Source organism: Pimephales promelas, chromosome 18 (genome assembly GCF_988280905.1).
Source record: "Pimephales promelas chromosome 18, fPimPro1.hap1.1, whole genome shotgun sequence".
Lineage (NCBI taxonomy): Eukaryota > Metazoa > Chordata > Actinopteri > Cypriniformes > Leuciscidae > Pimephales > Pimephales promelas.
Genome location: NC_142786.1, coordinates 16,538,761 through 16,553,000, shown reverse-complemented (window position 1 = coordinate 16,553,000; position 14,240 = coordinate 16,538,761). Strand labels below are relative to the sequence as shown.

At 42.2% G+C, this 14,240-nt stretch overlaps 1 protein-coding gene across 2 annotated transcripts in view; it reads left to right on the top strand.

The window, feature by feature from the left end:
• Positions 1-248: 248 nt before the first annotated feature.
• tnxbb (tenascin XBb) overlaps positions 249-14,240 on the top strand; it is a 55,973-nt gene continuing 41,981 nt past the window's right edge. Inside the window, exons 1-3 of one of the 2 annotated variants that reach the window (XM_089122810.1) lie at positions 249-657; positions 1,713-2,525; positions 5,105-5,224. In XM_089122810.1, coding sequence (XP_088978936.1) covers positions 318-657; positions 1,713-2,525; positions 5,105-5,224 — 1,273 coding nt within the window. In that variant the 5' untranslated portion in view covers positions 249-317. The remainder of the gene's footprint in view (positions 658-1,712; positions 2,526-5,104; positions 5,225-14,240) is intronic. The other variant, XM_089122811.1, reaches the window with a different exon arrangement.

Genomic DNA, 14,240 nt, shown 5'->3' with positions numbered 1-14,240 from the left:
TTTTCAAAGGTAACAGTGTTATTTAAGGTCATCGTGGAATTAACGTAGACACTGTTTACTCTCTTAATGCACATTTCTGCTCTCATTATGTGTCATGCATCGAAAATAGCACAAATATGTGCTGAATGTCTAACCTGAAATTCTGTTTGTTTGAAACAGGTCGGACAGATGTTCGAAGAGAAGAAGAGTTAGACATCAGCGGTTCATCTGCAAAAACTGAATCTAAATGTTTTGAGTGCTGATCTGAGTATAATAAAAGATCTTGTTGTTTACGAACAACACATCATCCATTGATTTTGGAGATATTCCTCTTAAACATGGCGTTTGTGTTGGCATTCCTGCTCCTGTCTCCTCTGATCCTCTCATCGGGAGCTCAGGATCTCAGATCCCAGCCGGTGAAGGTCATTATCTCGGACACATGTGTTCAGGATGAGTCCGGAGAGAAAGAGATGCTCCTGGAGCCTGGGTCTCCTCTGGTCCTGACCCATCGGATCCGGCTGGTGTCCAGCACGAGCTTGGGCTCGGGGTCCGGCTGTCAGTGCGAGCTGGACTTCGCAGCGTTGCGGGAGCGTATGGAAAGATTGGAGAAGGAGGTGTCAGATCTGAGGGAGAAATGTGGAGGGCCGGATGGATGCTGTTCTTCCCAGCAGAGCAAAGGTGAAGGAGACCAATCCCAGACCCATTCCAGATTGATTCCAGATCCATACTATACCCATCCTAGACCATTCCCAGACCATTCCCAGACCGCTCCCAGACCATTCCCACACCTTTCCCAGACCGTTTCCAGACCTTTCCCAGATCTAACTCAGACCCATCCCAGACCAATTCCAGACCCATCGCAGACTGTTCCCCGAACTTTCCCAGACCATTCACAAACGGATCTCAGTGTGATTCCAGACCTATCCAAGACCATTCCAAGACCCATCCCAGACCATTCCTAGACCCATCCCATACCGTTCCCAGACCCATCCCAGACCCATCCCAGACCTGTCTCAGTCCAATCCCAGACCTTTCCATCAGAGCTGTAACTGTAGTCAAAGTCAAAGTTTATTTATATAGCACAATTTATACAGCCGAAGCTGACCAACATGCTTTAAAAAGCATAATAAAACAAGAACACATCAGACATGGAGAAGAGACACATTGAAATTAAAACAAAATTCCTGGCCCAAATTACTGATTATTAAAAGCAAGTAAGTAAAAGAAGTTTTTTAGCTGTGACTTGAAAATTGACAAGTCAAGTGCAGATCTAACCTGAAATGGCAAACTATTCCATAATTTAGAGCCTGCAAAGGCATGATGATGTCTTTGTTTTAGTCTGAACCGTAGGACAGATAAAAGGTTCTGTGTGCCTGATCTAAGACCCCTGAAAGGATTGTACTACACTAAAAGCTCAGAGAGGTAGGGGGAGCCAGGTTATTTAAGCACATGTTATTAAGCATGTTATTAACAGGTTACTTAAGCAAAAGAGAATTAGGACAACCTTAAAGTGAACCGGCAGCCAGTGAAGTGATGCTAGGATTGGTGTAATATGATCATGTTTGCACAGACCGTCAAGGAATCCAAGCCTGAAGGATCACAATAGGAGATATTCAGTTCTAATCAAATGATATCCTCCCAGATAAACTTACTTTCCTATTTTTTGTTTACTTTTCAAAATAGGATTCCAGATTCATTCATTATTCAGTATTGGTTCTGTTGTTGTTCCACAGGTTCGGTCTGCACCACCGGTCGTCCCGAGACTGACGATCATCCCGATGACTGCAGTGACCAGGGTCGGTGTGTGGATGGGAAGTGTGTGTGTTTCCCAGGATTCAATGGGCCGGACTGCAGTGTCCCGGACTGTCCTGGAGATTGCAGTAACAGGGGCCGGTGTGTGAACGGACAGTGTGTGTGTGACCCGGGCTTCTCTGGGCCAGACTGCTCTGGGAAAACATGTCCGGAGAACTGCAACAACCACGGCCGGTGTGTGAATGGGAAGTGTGTGTGTGACTCTGGATTCGCGGGTCAGGACTGCTCTGTGAAAACATGTCCTGATGACTGCAGCAATCGAGGACACTGTCTCGATGGAAAGTGTGTGTGTGAGAGCGGATTAACGGGTCCGGACTGCTCGTCCAGCATGTGTCCTGGAGACTGCAGTGACCGGGGCAGGTGTGTGAATGGCAGGTGTGTGTGTGAGAGCGAGTTCACGGGTCCAGACTGCTCGTCTAGATCGTGTCCTGGAGCTTGCAGTGACCGGGGCCAGTGTGTGAACGGACAATGTGTGTGTGAGAGCGGGTTCACAGGGCCCGACTGCTCGTCCCAGGCATGTCCCGGTAACTGCAATAGCAAAGGCAGGTGTGTGGATGGGAAGTGTGTGTGTGATGTGGGCTTCTCCGGGCAGAACTGCTCCAGCAAAACCTGCCCGAACAGCTGCAGTGACCGGGGCCGGTGTGTGAGGGGCCGGTGTGTGTGTCGACGGGGCTTCACTGGGCCCGACTGCAGCGAATGCCAGTCTGGGTTGACAGGGGAGAACTGTGACACCGGTAAGTGATGCACTGTGAATATTACTGTATTAGTACTGAAATTATAGCAAAATATCTTAGCAAAGGCCTGCTTAGAAATTTTCAAAAATAAAAACTACATGGGAGTTTCCATTTTATCATTTTACAAACATTACTGGAACGTTACTTTATGAAGGGTGAACATTTTAAAAAACAACTGGTAAGTATAAGTGTACATAGAGTGCATCCTTAAAGTATTCACAGAACTTCAATTTTTCCACAATTTGTTATGGTATAGCCTTATTCCAAAATGAATTAAATTAATTATTTTCCCCAAAACTCTACAAGCAATACCCCATACTGACAACCATAGGCGGAAATCGCGGGGGGGTCGGGCCCCCCCCCCCCTATCTGAGGGTTGCCCCCCCCAAAAAAAAACATTCAAATATGTGTATTGTAAATAATGTAATGATACATTCTTAAAATAATTAAGAAATAAAATAACACAAATGCAAACGGGGCAATAACGAAAAAAGCGTTCTAAACATTTTTTCACATTTGCTTACACATTTTTTCACATTAAACATGTTCTAAACATTTGCTTCACAGTGTGTTGGTCCACTGCCTCCACCCCTTTTACCTCAGACACACACATTCCGGTGGCGGGAGAGAAGAACATAGTTTTTGAGTAGTTGTGGAACTCCAGTAAAGGGGGTCGCACACCGGACGAGAAGCGCAGCGTCGCGCAGCGCCATGTCTTTATAATTCGAATACATTATTCTCTATGAGTGTACACACACCGGCGGCGCCATTCGGCGTCTGTCTGCGGCGCCCAGCGACGGCTCAGGACCGTGTTCAAAACCCTGCTGCGCCACAGAGCGCCATTTACATAGTTTTATATACAGTTTAAATTATTTTTGTCTCAAATCGGTGCTGATGGATCCTGCCCTATGCTGCAATATACATTTAGTTTTGCATTCATTTACAGAAATCAGCTGCTTGAATGACAATTACTGATATTATTGGATTTTTCAGGTTAGATTTTCAATTCATTCAGTGAACGGATGCTCTGAGGTAAAGTTTTCAGACGGCAACGATTGTATTTAACTGTACAGTACAATAATAACATAGAACAGATATTATCTTCTTTTCATGCCACATTACAATATTACACATATTTACATTAAACATTACAATATTGCTGGCCAAACACTGATGAGAAAGTGCGCGTCCGGTGTGCGATACTTGGTGTTGTCCTAGACGCGACACGGCGCGGCGCTGCGCTTCTCGTCCGTGCGACCCCCTTTTAGTCAATGTTATTTTATTAATTTTAAACATCGGATGAAGTGATTATTTTCTCTTTAATATAGATTATGCTGAGTCATTATAATAAATCATGTCAAAAAACAAATATATGATTGTGTAACCAATGTACTTTTGTCACTGATGCAGTCTGCTATGTTAGCGATTATAACGTTACCCTTCCTTGTTTATAATAGTCTATGCGTTTAACTTTCCTAGCTTGTTTAATACAGTATATCCCAACACACAAACACACAGAGTGTACACATACACTACTACGTGATGTAACGTTAGTCATGTAGATTAGTCTAGTCTGGGTGCGCTGTGCATTTAGATTTTAACGCTTTCACTGTGATTTAGTCGGTTTATATCGTTTAATAAAGTTAAAGAGTGAGTCAATGAATGAAATGAAATGAGTCGCTCTCTGCGTGAGGAGAGTACGTAAACAGATTCACCGCTGGCTTAAACCAGAAAGAAATGTTAAGGAGTATAATGAAATGGTCTCCATGCTACACTAATATGTTGTCCCCCCCTCAACATTTTGATGAAATTTTCACCCCTGCTGACAACGTGAAAGAAGTTTGTATGAAATCTTTGCAAATTTGCTAAAAATAAAAAAAACTAAAATCACATGTACATAAGTATTCACAGCCTTTGCTATAAACACTCACCATGAGGGTTTGGAAGACTCATCAAGGTCGAGGGAAAGATAAGGAACTGGGAGACTCGTCAGGATCAAGGGAAGGATGAGGATCTGGGAGACTAGTAAGGATCGAGGGAAAGGTGAAGAACTGGGAGACTCGTCAGGATCCAGGGAAAGATGAGGAACTGGGAGACTCGTCAGGATCCAGGGAAATATGAGGAACTGGGAGACTCATCAGGGTCGAGGGAAAGATGAAGAATTGGGAGACTCGTCAGGGTCAAGGGAAAGATGAGGAACTGGGAGACTCGTCAGGGTCGAGGGAAATATGAAGAACTGGGAGACTCGTCAGGGTCGAGGGAAAATTGAGGAATTGGGAGACTAGTCAGGATCTCAGACTGTGGCGACGGTTCACCTTCCAACAGGACAACGACCCTCAGCACACAGCCAAAATAACACTGGAGTGTCTACGGGACAACTCCGTGAATGTCCTTGAGTGGCCCAGCCAGAGCCCAGACTCGAACCCGATTGAACATCTATTGATAGATCAGCTTTAAAGACACTTTAAATTGTATTCCATAAGAAGGTGTTGAAATAACCTGCACATGTGGTGTGTCTGTATTAGAGCTGTTGCTGCTTTGAATGTAAGAGTAAGTGTGTATGTGTGTGTTTTCTCCAGCGCTGTTGGCTGTGTCTCGTCTCAGCACCAGAAACATCTCTGAGTCCTCCGTCACACTGTCCTGGACTCCAGCAGCCGTGCAGTACGACACCTTCCTCATCAGCTTCACCAGCACGGCACGTACACACACACACCTTCCTCATCAGCTTCACCCGCACGGCACGTACACAAACACACACACTCCCCTTCCTCATCAGATTCACCAGCACGGCACGTACACAAACACACACGTAGACTTTCCTCATGCAAAAATTATATTCTTCCTCAGTGTTTCTGTGTTGTTTTCTAGCACAAATAAATTAAGTTACATTTACTGGAGAAACAAAATGAGTATATTAAGATATACAGTTTTAAAATGAATCAAAATGAAGTAAGTTTGTGTTTAAAACCTGTAGTGAAGTTTTTTTGTTCCAGGCAACAGACCAGGAGACTTTTGCGGTATCTTTCAAACAGAAGTTCTTTATTGCATTGCTGTAGTTATCTCAATGATAGTCTCTCTAAGGGAAAGGTTCCCTTGCAATTTATACATTTAGAGGGGAGGAGTTTACATAGGGGTGGAGTCACTCTGTGAACAAAGCATGCAAATGAAGTTGGAACACACCCTACACTGAGGGCATTACCAATCCAATTGAATCAGCATAACTATTCAAATGCTGATAGTGGCCAGGAACTCTGGTTCCATAGAGCCATCCTAGAGCCATTAAAGACAAAAGGTGGAAGTCTCCCCTATAGCTAATCCAATCAACCTGAACGATTCAATCTCTAGGCTGAAAGGTGAGAAAACAGGACTATCAGGAAATAAGACTCTTACTGGAGACTCAATAATCATCTACCAAACTTTATCAGTTTTTATACCATTGGAGTGGAAACCTAAATTAAACATATAATAAATTTGTAATACCACAAACCAGAACTAATATCTGTCAGTGGAGTTAGAAAAATAAACTTAATTCAAAGGGAAAACTAGATGATTATTCAGTAACACTTTATAATAATTGCACGCTATTAATCATTAGTTAAGCATGAGTAAACAGTTAATTCATCATTTGTAAAACATTAATAGACCTTAATAAGCAGTTTATAAATATAGCTATAAATGCTTTTTTATTGATTTATAAGCATATCTATAATGCGTTTAATAATTGTATTTTCATACTTTGTTAATGATCAATTAATAATTTATAAATTAAGTATAGTATTATTTACAAACCAGTTGTTTAAGAGTTGTCAGTCATTCATAAGATCACTTAGAAAGTGTAAGTAAATATAGTAAATGCAGGTAGTTATAAAGCATTTAGTAGTGGTTAGTTAACTATTTTTGTGAGCTAATCTAAAGTGAGGACTATTCATGCTTTGTAAAGCATTTATAAAGGCGATTTAAAGACTCATCAATCTTCTAAACAGTAAAAAGTAACAAACACAACGCAGTGATACAGAACATAGAAATATTTAACAGCCTTTAAAAATGCTTTACAAGGCATGAATAGTCCTCACTTTAGATGAGCTCACGAACATAGTTAACTGACCACTACTAAATGGTTTATAACTACCCAAATTAAACCTGAATTACAGCATTGATACATGTTAATAAAGCATTTATTAACACACTAAGTAACCATCACTATATGTCTGAATGATAAGCTGTATGAATGTACATTTAAATAGTTTATTAATCATTTACTTACACGCTCTAAGTAATCTTATGAACCATTGACAACTCTCAAAGAACTGGTTCATAAAAATTGCAATTCTTCATTCAGAAATGATAAATTGATCATTAATAAAGGATGAAAATACAATTATTTAACAAATTATAGATACGCTTTTAAATTAAGAAGAAAACATTTATAGCTGTATTTATAAACTGCTTATTAATGTCTATTAATGCTTTATGAATGATGAATTAATGGTTTACTCATACTTAACTAATTATTATTAGCGTGTAGTTATTATAAAGTGTTACTGATTATTCTGACTCCACTGACAGATATTAGTTTTTGTTTTAAGCACAAACTCACTTCATTTTGATTGATTTTAATACTGTATATCTTAATATGTTCAGTTATCTTGTTTCTCCAGTAAATGTGTCTTCATTTAAGAATGTTTGGATATTTTTACTGGAAAACAAGACAGAAACACTGAGGAAGAGCTTTATTGTTTGCAGTGTATGCATTTAACAAAATATATAACAGCCTTAAAATAATGGAATGGGAAAAATGTATATATTTTAAATTACATTCTTATTTTAATTCAATTAAATTGAACACTTAGGCCGAAACGCGTCTGTGTGGACATGGTAAATAAATACTTATGAGATTCAACGGGAGAGTGCGGTTTTTCATCTGTAATTCAATTAAATTGATATTTGTATGCATCATAGTCCAGGACAGACCTTTTTGATTTAATTAATATCTCAGTTTTTACTGCAAAACCGTAAATGAGAATCAGCGACTCTTCTCTCCTCTTCTGATAATGTCAGGTACAGAGAGTGTTTTCCTGCTCCCACAGGAGCCCGAACTTAAATCTGCCTAAGTATCTTTTCCAAAGGAAAAACAAATTAATTTTTACACAGACATAAAATGAGCTCAAACTGGAAATGGAAAAACAAGCTATGTGCTTTGGACGGAAAGCCTGCTTTCATTTACAGCCGTCTGAATGTTTAGTGCCCATCTCAGCAAACTGAAGCCGCACACACACGGTCACACACTTTAAAGGGAGCTGCAGAACACACAGCACATGCCAACATCAGCGCTCAGTCAGTAGCCTCAACGTAATTGGAACTTCTTTCAGTGTTTTGGAACCTAGTCAATGCACAGCAAATGTGATGCTATGCAAACTATGTTGATCTGTGATTCAATACGGCCACTGTCACTTTTTGCTTGCAAAATCCTTTGTTTAGATTAATTTGTTGTGGTTTCAAGCTTCCACTGCATGTGAGCCTGACCTTGTGTATACAGGTGTGTACGAAACACACACAGACGATTGACGGATCTATGCAGTTTTAGGAGCGCTTGATGGCCTGTTTCTGTCAGTAATTGTGCTGTGGTGATGTAAGCGCTATTGATGAGTGGAGCTTCAGGAGAAAACTGTGATGTTAATGCACAAATAAGCAGAAAACATGCTGGAACTCTTATTTTTGTATGCAAAAGTAGCTCTAAAGACTTCAAGCCTAGTAATCAAACAGACTCACTGCTGACGAGGAGTTCGTGATGATTCGGGTTAGGGTCAGCATCGTGTTTATTATGGGCCGCTATTAGAAATGTTTTTTTTTTTTTTTGCCTCACTTGATATTGGAAATATATCATTCATTTCATTTCATTTATTCATTTAGCTGACACTTTTATCCAAAGCGACTCACAATTGCTATATATATGTCGGAGGTCGCACGCCCCTGGAGCAACTAGGGGTTAAGTCTCTTGCTCAGGGACACATCGGTGTCTTACAGTGGATTCGAACCCGGGTCTCTCACACCACAGGCATGTGTCTTATCCACTGCGTCATCACCACCCCCCATTTCAGCTAAGAATGGATATTTAATTGCCTCTGCTCATTTCTCCTGTTTTCACATTTAGATGTACTTTGCTTTTATCTAATCCTCAATTTAAGTTCATCTTGAAATACATTTATAATTTAATAACACTAGTAAATGAATATCAGTTTTTCATACTCTATAGTGTTGTGAGGCCTAACTTTGCATACAATTATTTATTTATTTATTTATTTTGGCAAACACTGTTGAATTAATTAATGTACATTTATTTGGTATTCACCATAACATGAAAATAAACATTGACTTATTAGTATCAGGGAGAATTTTAAATAGTTGTTCATCCCTAGTTTCTGACAGAAAGTAATGCAAAATTAATACCACAGCCAATTTAGCCACACTGATCATGGGAAAGTGTCATTAAAGCAAAAATTAAAGTCATTTAATTTTTAAAGCCATTAAAGTGTCATTAAAGCATTGTCTGACAATGACAGTATACTGAGGTGAATACTATTATCAGATTCATGTACATTTTCCATTTAATATTGCGGTAACACTTTACAATAAGTTTCATTAGTTAACATTAGTTAATGTATTAACTAACATGAACTAACCATGAGCAATACATTTGTTACTGTATTTGTTCATCTTTGTTAACGTTAGTTAATAAAAATACAGCTGTTCATTGTTTGTTCATGTTAGTTCACGGTGCATTAACTAATGTTAACAAGATTTAAATAAAATATTAGTAAATGTTGAAATTAACATTAACAAAGATCAATAAATGCTGTATATGTGCAGTTCATATTAACTAATGTAGTTAACTAATGTTAACTAACGGACCTTATTGTAAAGTGTTACCAATATTTCACTTAGATCCCATACAGTATAATGTAGTTTGCATTAAATGATAAAATATGGAAATATGTTAATTTAATGCTCTCAGACTTTTGCTCTCCTCTTCACATTTATCAGTCCGTGTGAAACTTAAAATGTGATTTTCAGAAAGTACAGTTACATTGTTTAATTCTCATAGCAAAACTGTGAGAAACGTTCACATCCTCAGATTCCTCTACCAAACTCAGATCAGCAACCACACCTACAACAATAAAACTGATGTTTATTGGCATTCGCTTACTGGTCGTCATAACATTACATACAAGAGAGACAGATAGCAAAGGAAACATTGTAAAGAACAGATGTTTGAAAATGCTATTAGTAACAGTTACACTGAAAAGACATCGAAAATTGCAGACATTTCTACCACACAAAACATGAATGGGAGGGTGTAAAAATGATGGAGAGAATTAGAATGATGTGTCAGAGGAATAAAGAGGAGGAAATGAGAGTGAGCAGAGAGAGAGAGAGAGAGAGAGAGAGAGAGAGTTCATGCAGGGGAAGAAAAAAGCCATCAGAAGTTGCAGAGAAAGAGAGACAGATGAGGGGTGCCTGTTGCTAGAGAACCGTAAACATGGTCAAAAACAGAGATGACATCACAGAACAGCTGCCGGACAAGATCGACAGTCAATAACCAACACTGGCAACCAACACAGGCTATAATAACCGACACTGGCAACCAACACAGGCTACAATAACTAACAAAGGCTATAATAACCAACACAGGCTATAATAACCAACACAGGCTACAATAACTAACAAAGGCTATAATAACCAACACAAGCTATAATAACCAACACAGGCTACAATAACCAACACAGGCTATAATAACCAACACAATAACCAACACTGGCCACAATAACCAACACAGGCTACAATAACCAGCACTGGCTACAATAACCAACACAATAACCAACACTGGCTACAATAACCAACACAGGCTACCATAACCAACACAAAAAAACAACACAGGCTATAATAACCAACACAGGCTACAATAACCAACTCAATAACCAACATAGGCTACAATAACCAACACATAAACCAACACTGGCTACAATAACCAACACAATAACCAACACTGGCTACAATAACCAACACAGGCTAAAATAACCAACACAATAACCAACACTGGCTACAATAACCAACACAATAACCAGCACAGGCTACAATAGCCAACACAATAACCAACACAGGCTATAATAACCCACACAGGCTACAATAACCAACACAGGCTATAATAACCAACACAATAACCAACACTGGCTACAATAACCAACATAGGCTACAATAACCAACACAGGCTATAATAACCAACACAGGCTACAATAACCAACACAGGCTATAATAACCAACACAGGCTACAATAACCAAAACTGGCTACAATAACCAACATAGGCTACAATAACCAACACAATAACCAACACAGGCTATAATAACCAAGACTGGCCAAAATAACCAACACAGGCTATAATAACCAACACAGGCTACAATAACCAACACTGGCCACAATAACCAACACTGGCCACAATAACCAACACAGGCTATAATAACCAACGCAGGCTACAATAACCAACACAGGCTACAATAACCAACACATGCTATAATAACCAACAAAGGCTACAATAACCAACACATGCTATAATAACCAACACAGGCCACAATAACCAACACAGGCTATAATAACCAACACAGGCTACAATAACCAACACGATAACCAACACAGGTTATAATAACCAACACAGGCTACAATAACCAACACAGGCTACAATAACCAACACTGGCGACAATAACCAACACAGGCTACAATAACCAAAACAGGCTATAATAACCAACACAAGCTACAATAACTACAGGCTATAATAACCAACACAGGCTACAATAACCAACACTGGCCACAATAACCAACACAAGCTACAATAACCAAAACAGGCTATAATAACCAACACAAGCTACAGTAACCACATGCTATAATGACCAACACAGGATACAATAATCAACACAGGATACAGTAACCAACACTGGCCACAATAACCAACACAGGCTATAATAACCAACACAGGATATAATAACCAACACAGGCTACAATAACCAACACAGGCTATAATAACCGAGACAGGCTATAATAACCAACACAGGCTACAATAACCAACACAGGCTATAATAACCAACACAGGCTATAATAACCAACACAGCCTACAATAACCAATACAAGCTACAATAACCAACACAGTCTACAATAACCAACACAGGCTATAATAACCAACACAGGATAAAATATTCAACACAGGCTATAATAACCAACACAGGCTATAATAACCAACACAGGCTATAATAACCAACACAGGCTACAATAACCAACACTCGCTACAATAACAAACACAGGCTATAATAACTAACACTGGCTATAATAACCAACACAGGCTTTAATAACCAACACTATAATAAACTGCTTGTGTGTCTTTAGAAAAGCTGTAGACACACCGGCTCTCAGCTGGACCCAATTACGGTTTGTGGTATGGGGGGCGTGGGATAGCGCTGTCTCCAGCGGGAGAGCGGGGGAGGAGTCGAGCGGGAAGTAAGCGGGTCAAGTTCAAATGATAAACACCTGTCTGTAATTCCAGTGATTGGCGTTGGGAGAGTATTTAAGCGGGCCAGTCGGACGCTTCATTGAGAGAGACTGGAGCTTGTGTGCTGAGCTGGAGCTGTCCGTGGATCCTGATCGGAATCTAAAAGAAAGACGTAAAGAGTGGGAAAAGTGCGACGCCGAAGGAAGCTGTGAATCAGCGGGGAAGAGTTTATTTTTGTTGTGACTAAAGAACTGTGAAGTGCGCTGAGGCGCCGTGGAACGAGTATTATTTGTGGATTTAATAAAGCACACGAGCTCCAGTATTTGCCGACCCCTTGTCTTCTTCCATCACCCTCCTTGAACCTTATCACACTGGTGCCGAAAACCCGGGATGGAAGAAGCAGCCGCCGCCAGGAATCCTCTGTCTTCGCCGTTTGCGGAGATCATCCAGGGACTCACGGGCTTGCATCAACAACACCAGGCTGCCCTGTTGAAGATGGAGGAGCGGCAGGAACGACGATTCGACACGCTCCTCCAGGAACAACAGGCGGCCCGCGAGCAGTTCCGGAGCTGGGTGGACCAGGGGGTCCGGCTCCCGGCTGCGGCCCCCATGCTGCACAAATGGCCGGAAACTGACTGGCCGCTGCGCCTCATCCCACTGCTGTCCGGGGAGGCGCAGCTCGCCGCCCAACACCTGCCCGTCAGTAACCTCCTGGTCTACCAGGACCTTAAACGCGCCATTTTACAGCGGGTCGGTCGGTCTCCGGAGCAAAGCCGCCAGCGGTTCCGGTCCCTAGAGCTGGGGGAGATCGGCCGGCCCTTCGTCTTCGCGCAGCAGCTCCGGGACGCCTGCCGCAAATGGCTGGTGGCCGAGGGACGCGACGTCAACGGAGTCATCGAGCTGGTGGTGCTGGAGCAGTTCATCGCGAAACTGCCAAAGAAGACCGCGCAGTGGGTCCAGTGCCACCGGCCGACGTCGCTGGACCAGGCCATCACGTTGGCGGAGGACCAGCTGGTGGCGTGCCCGGGGGTCGGCGAACCCCAACCATCTTCTCTCTCTCTCTCTCTCTCTCTCTCTCCCCACTCCCTCTCTCTCTCGCCCTGTCCCCGCTCCCAGGTCCCGAGGAGGAGGAGTTTGTGCGCGGGTGCTCCTAGGCAAAAACAACGGCACCGGGGGGGGGGGCGGCTGTTCAGGCCGGCGAGGCTGTCCCGGGACCATCGGCGGCTGGCCCAGAGGAACGGAGCGGGGCCGAAATACCCATCTTTTCGGTCCGTGATGATTTTCCTCTGGAACAGTCCCGAGATGATACGCTAAAAAACGCGTTTGAACGGGTCCAGGTCATCGACGGACAGCCGGTGCGGCCAGATCAGCCGCTCACGTACCCGTATTTTGCCATGATTAAAGATAGGTTGTATCGGGTGACTCAGGACATCCAGACAAAGCAAGATACAACCCAGTTGTTAGTTCCTAAAAGCCGTCGGGAAATGCTTTTCCAGGCGGCTCATTCTAATCCGATGGCTGGACACCTCGGGCAGGCAGCCACGTTAAATCGTTTAATGACCCGATTCTTTTGGCCGGGCATTCATGAGAATGTGCGCAGGTGGTGCGCGTCTTGTCATGAAATGTCAATTAGTGAACCCTCCGGCCCATAATAAAGCACCATTGTGCCCCTTACCGTTAGTCGAGGTCCCCTTCGAACGAATTGGGATGGACCTCATCGGGCCATTAGAGCGATCAGCACGGGGGCATCGCTTTGCATTGGTCCTGGTGGATTATGCAACGCGATACCCGGAGGCAGTGCCTCTTCGCAATATCTCGGCTAAAAGTGTTGCGAGTGCGCTGTTTCAATTAATCTCCCGGGTGGGAATCCCGAAAGAGATTCTCACCGACCAGGGCACGGCGTTTATGTCACGGACCTTGCGCGAACTGTATGAGTTATTGGGCATTAAATCGATTCGCACCAGCGTCTATCACCCACAAACGGACGGTTTGGTGGAACGATTTAATCGCACGTTAAAATCCATGATTCGTAAATTCATGCGGGAAGACGCCAAAAATTGGGATAAGTGGTTAGAACCCCTCTTGTTCGCTGTACGGGAGGTCCCGCAAGCCTCCACAGGGTTTTCCCCCTTCGAGCTTCTCTATGGACGTCAGCCCCGTGGGGTATTAGATGTGCTTAGAG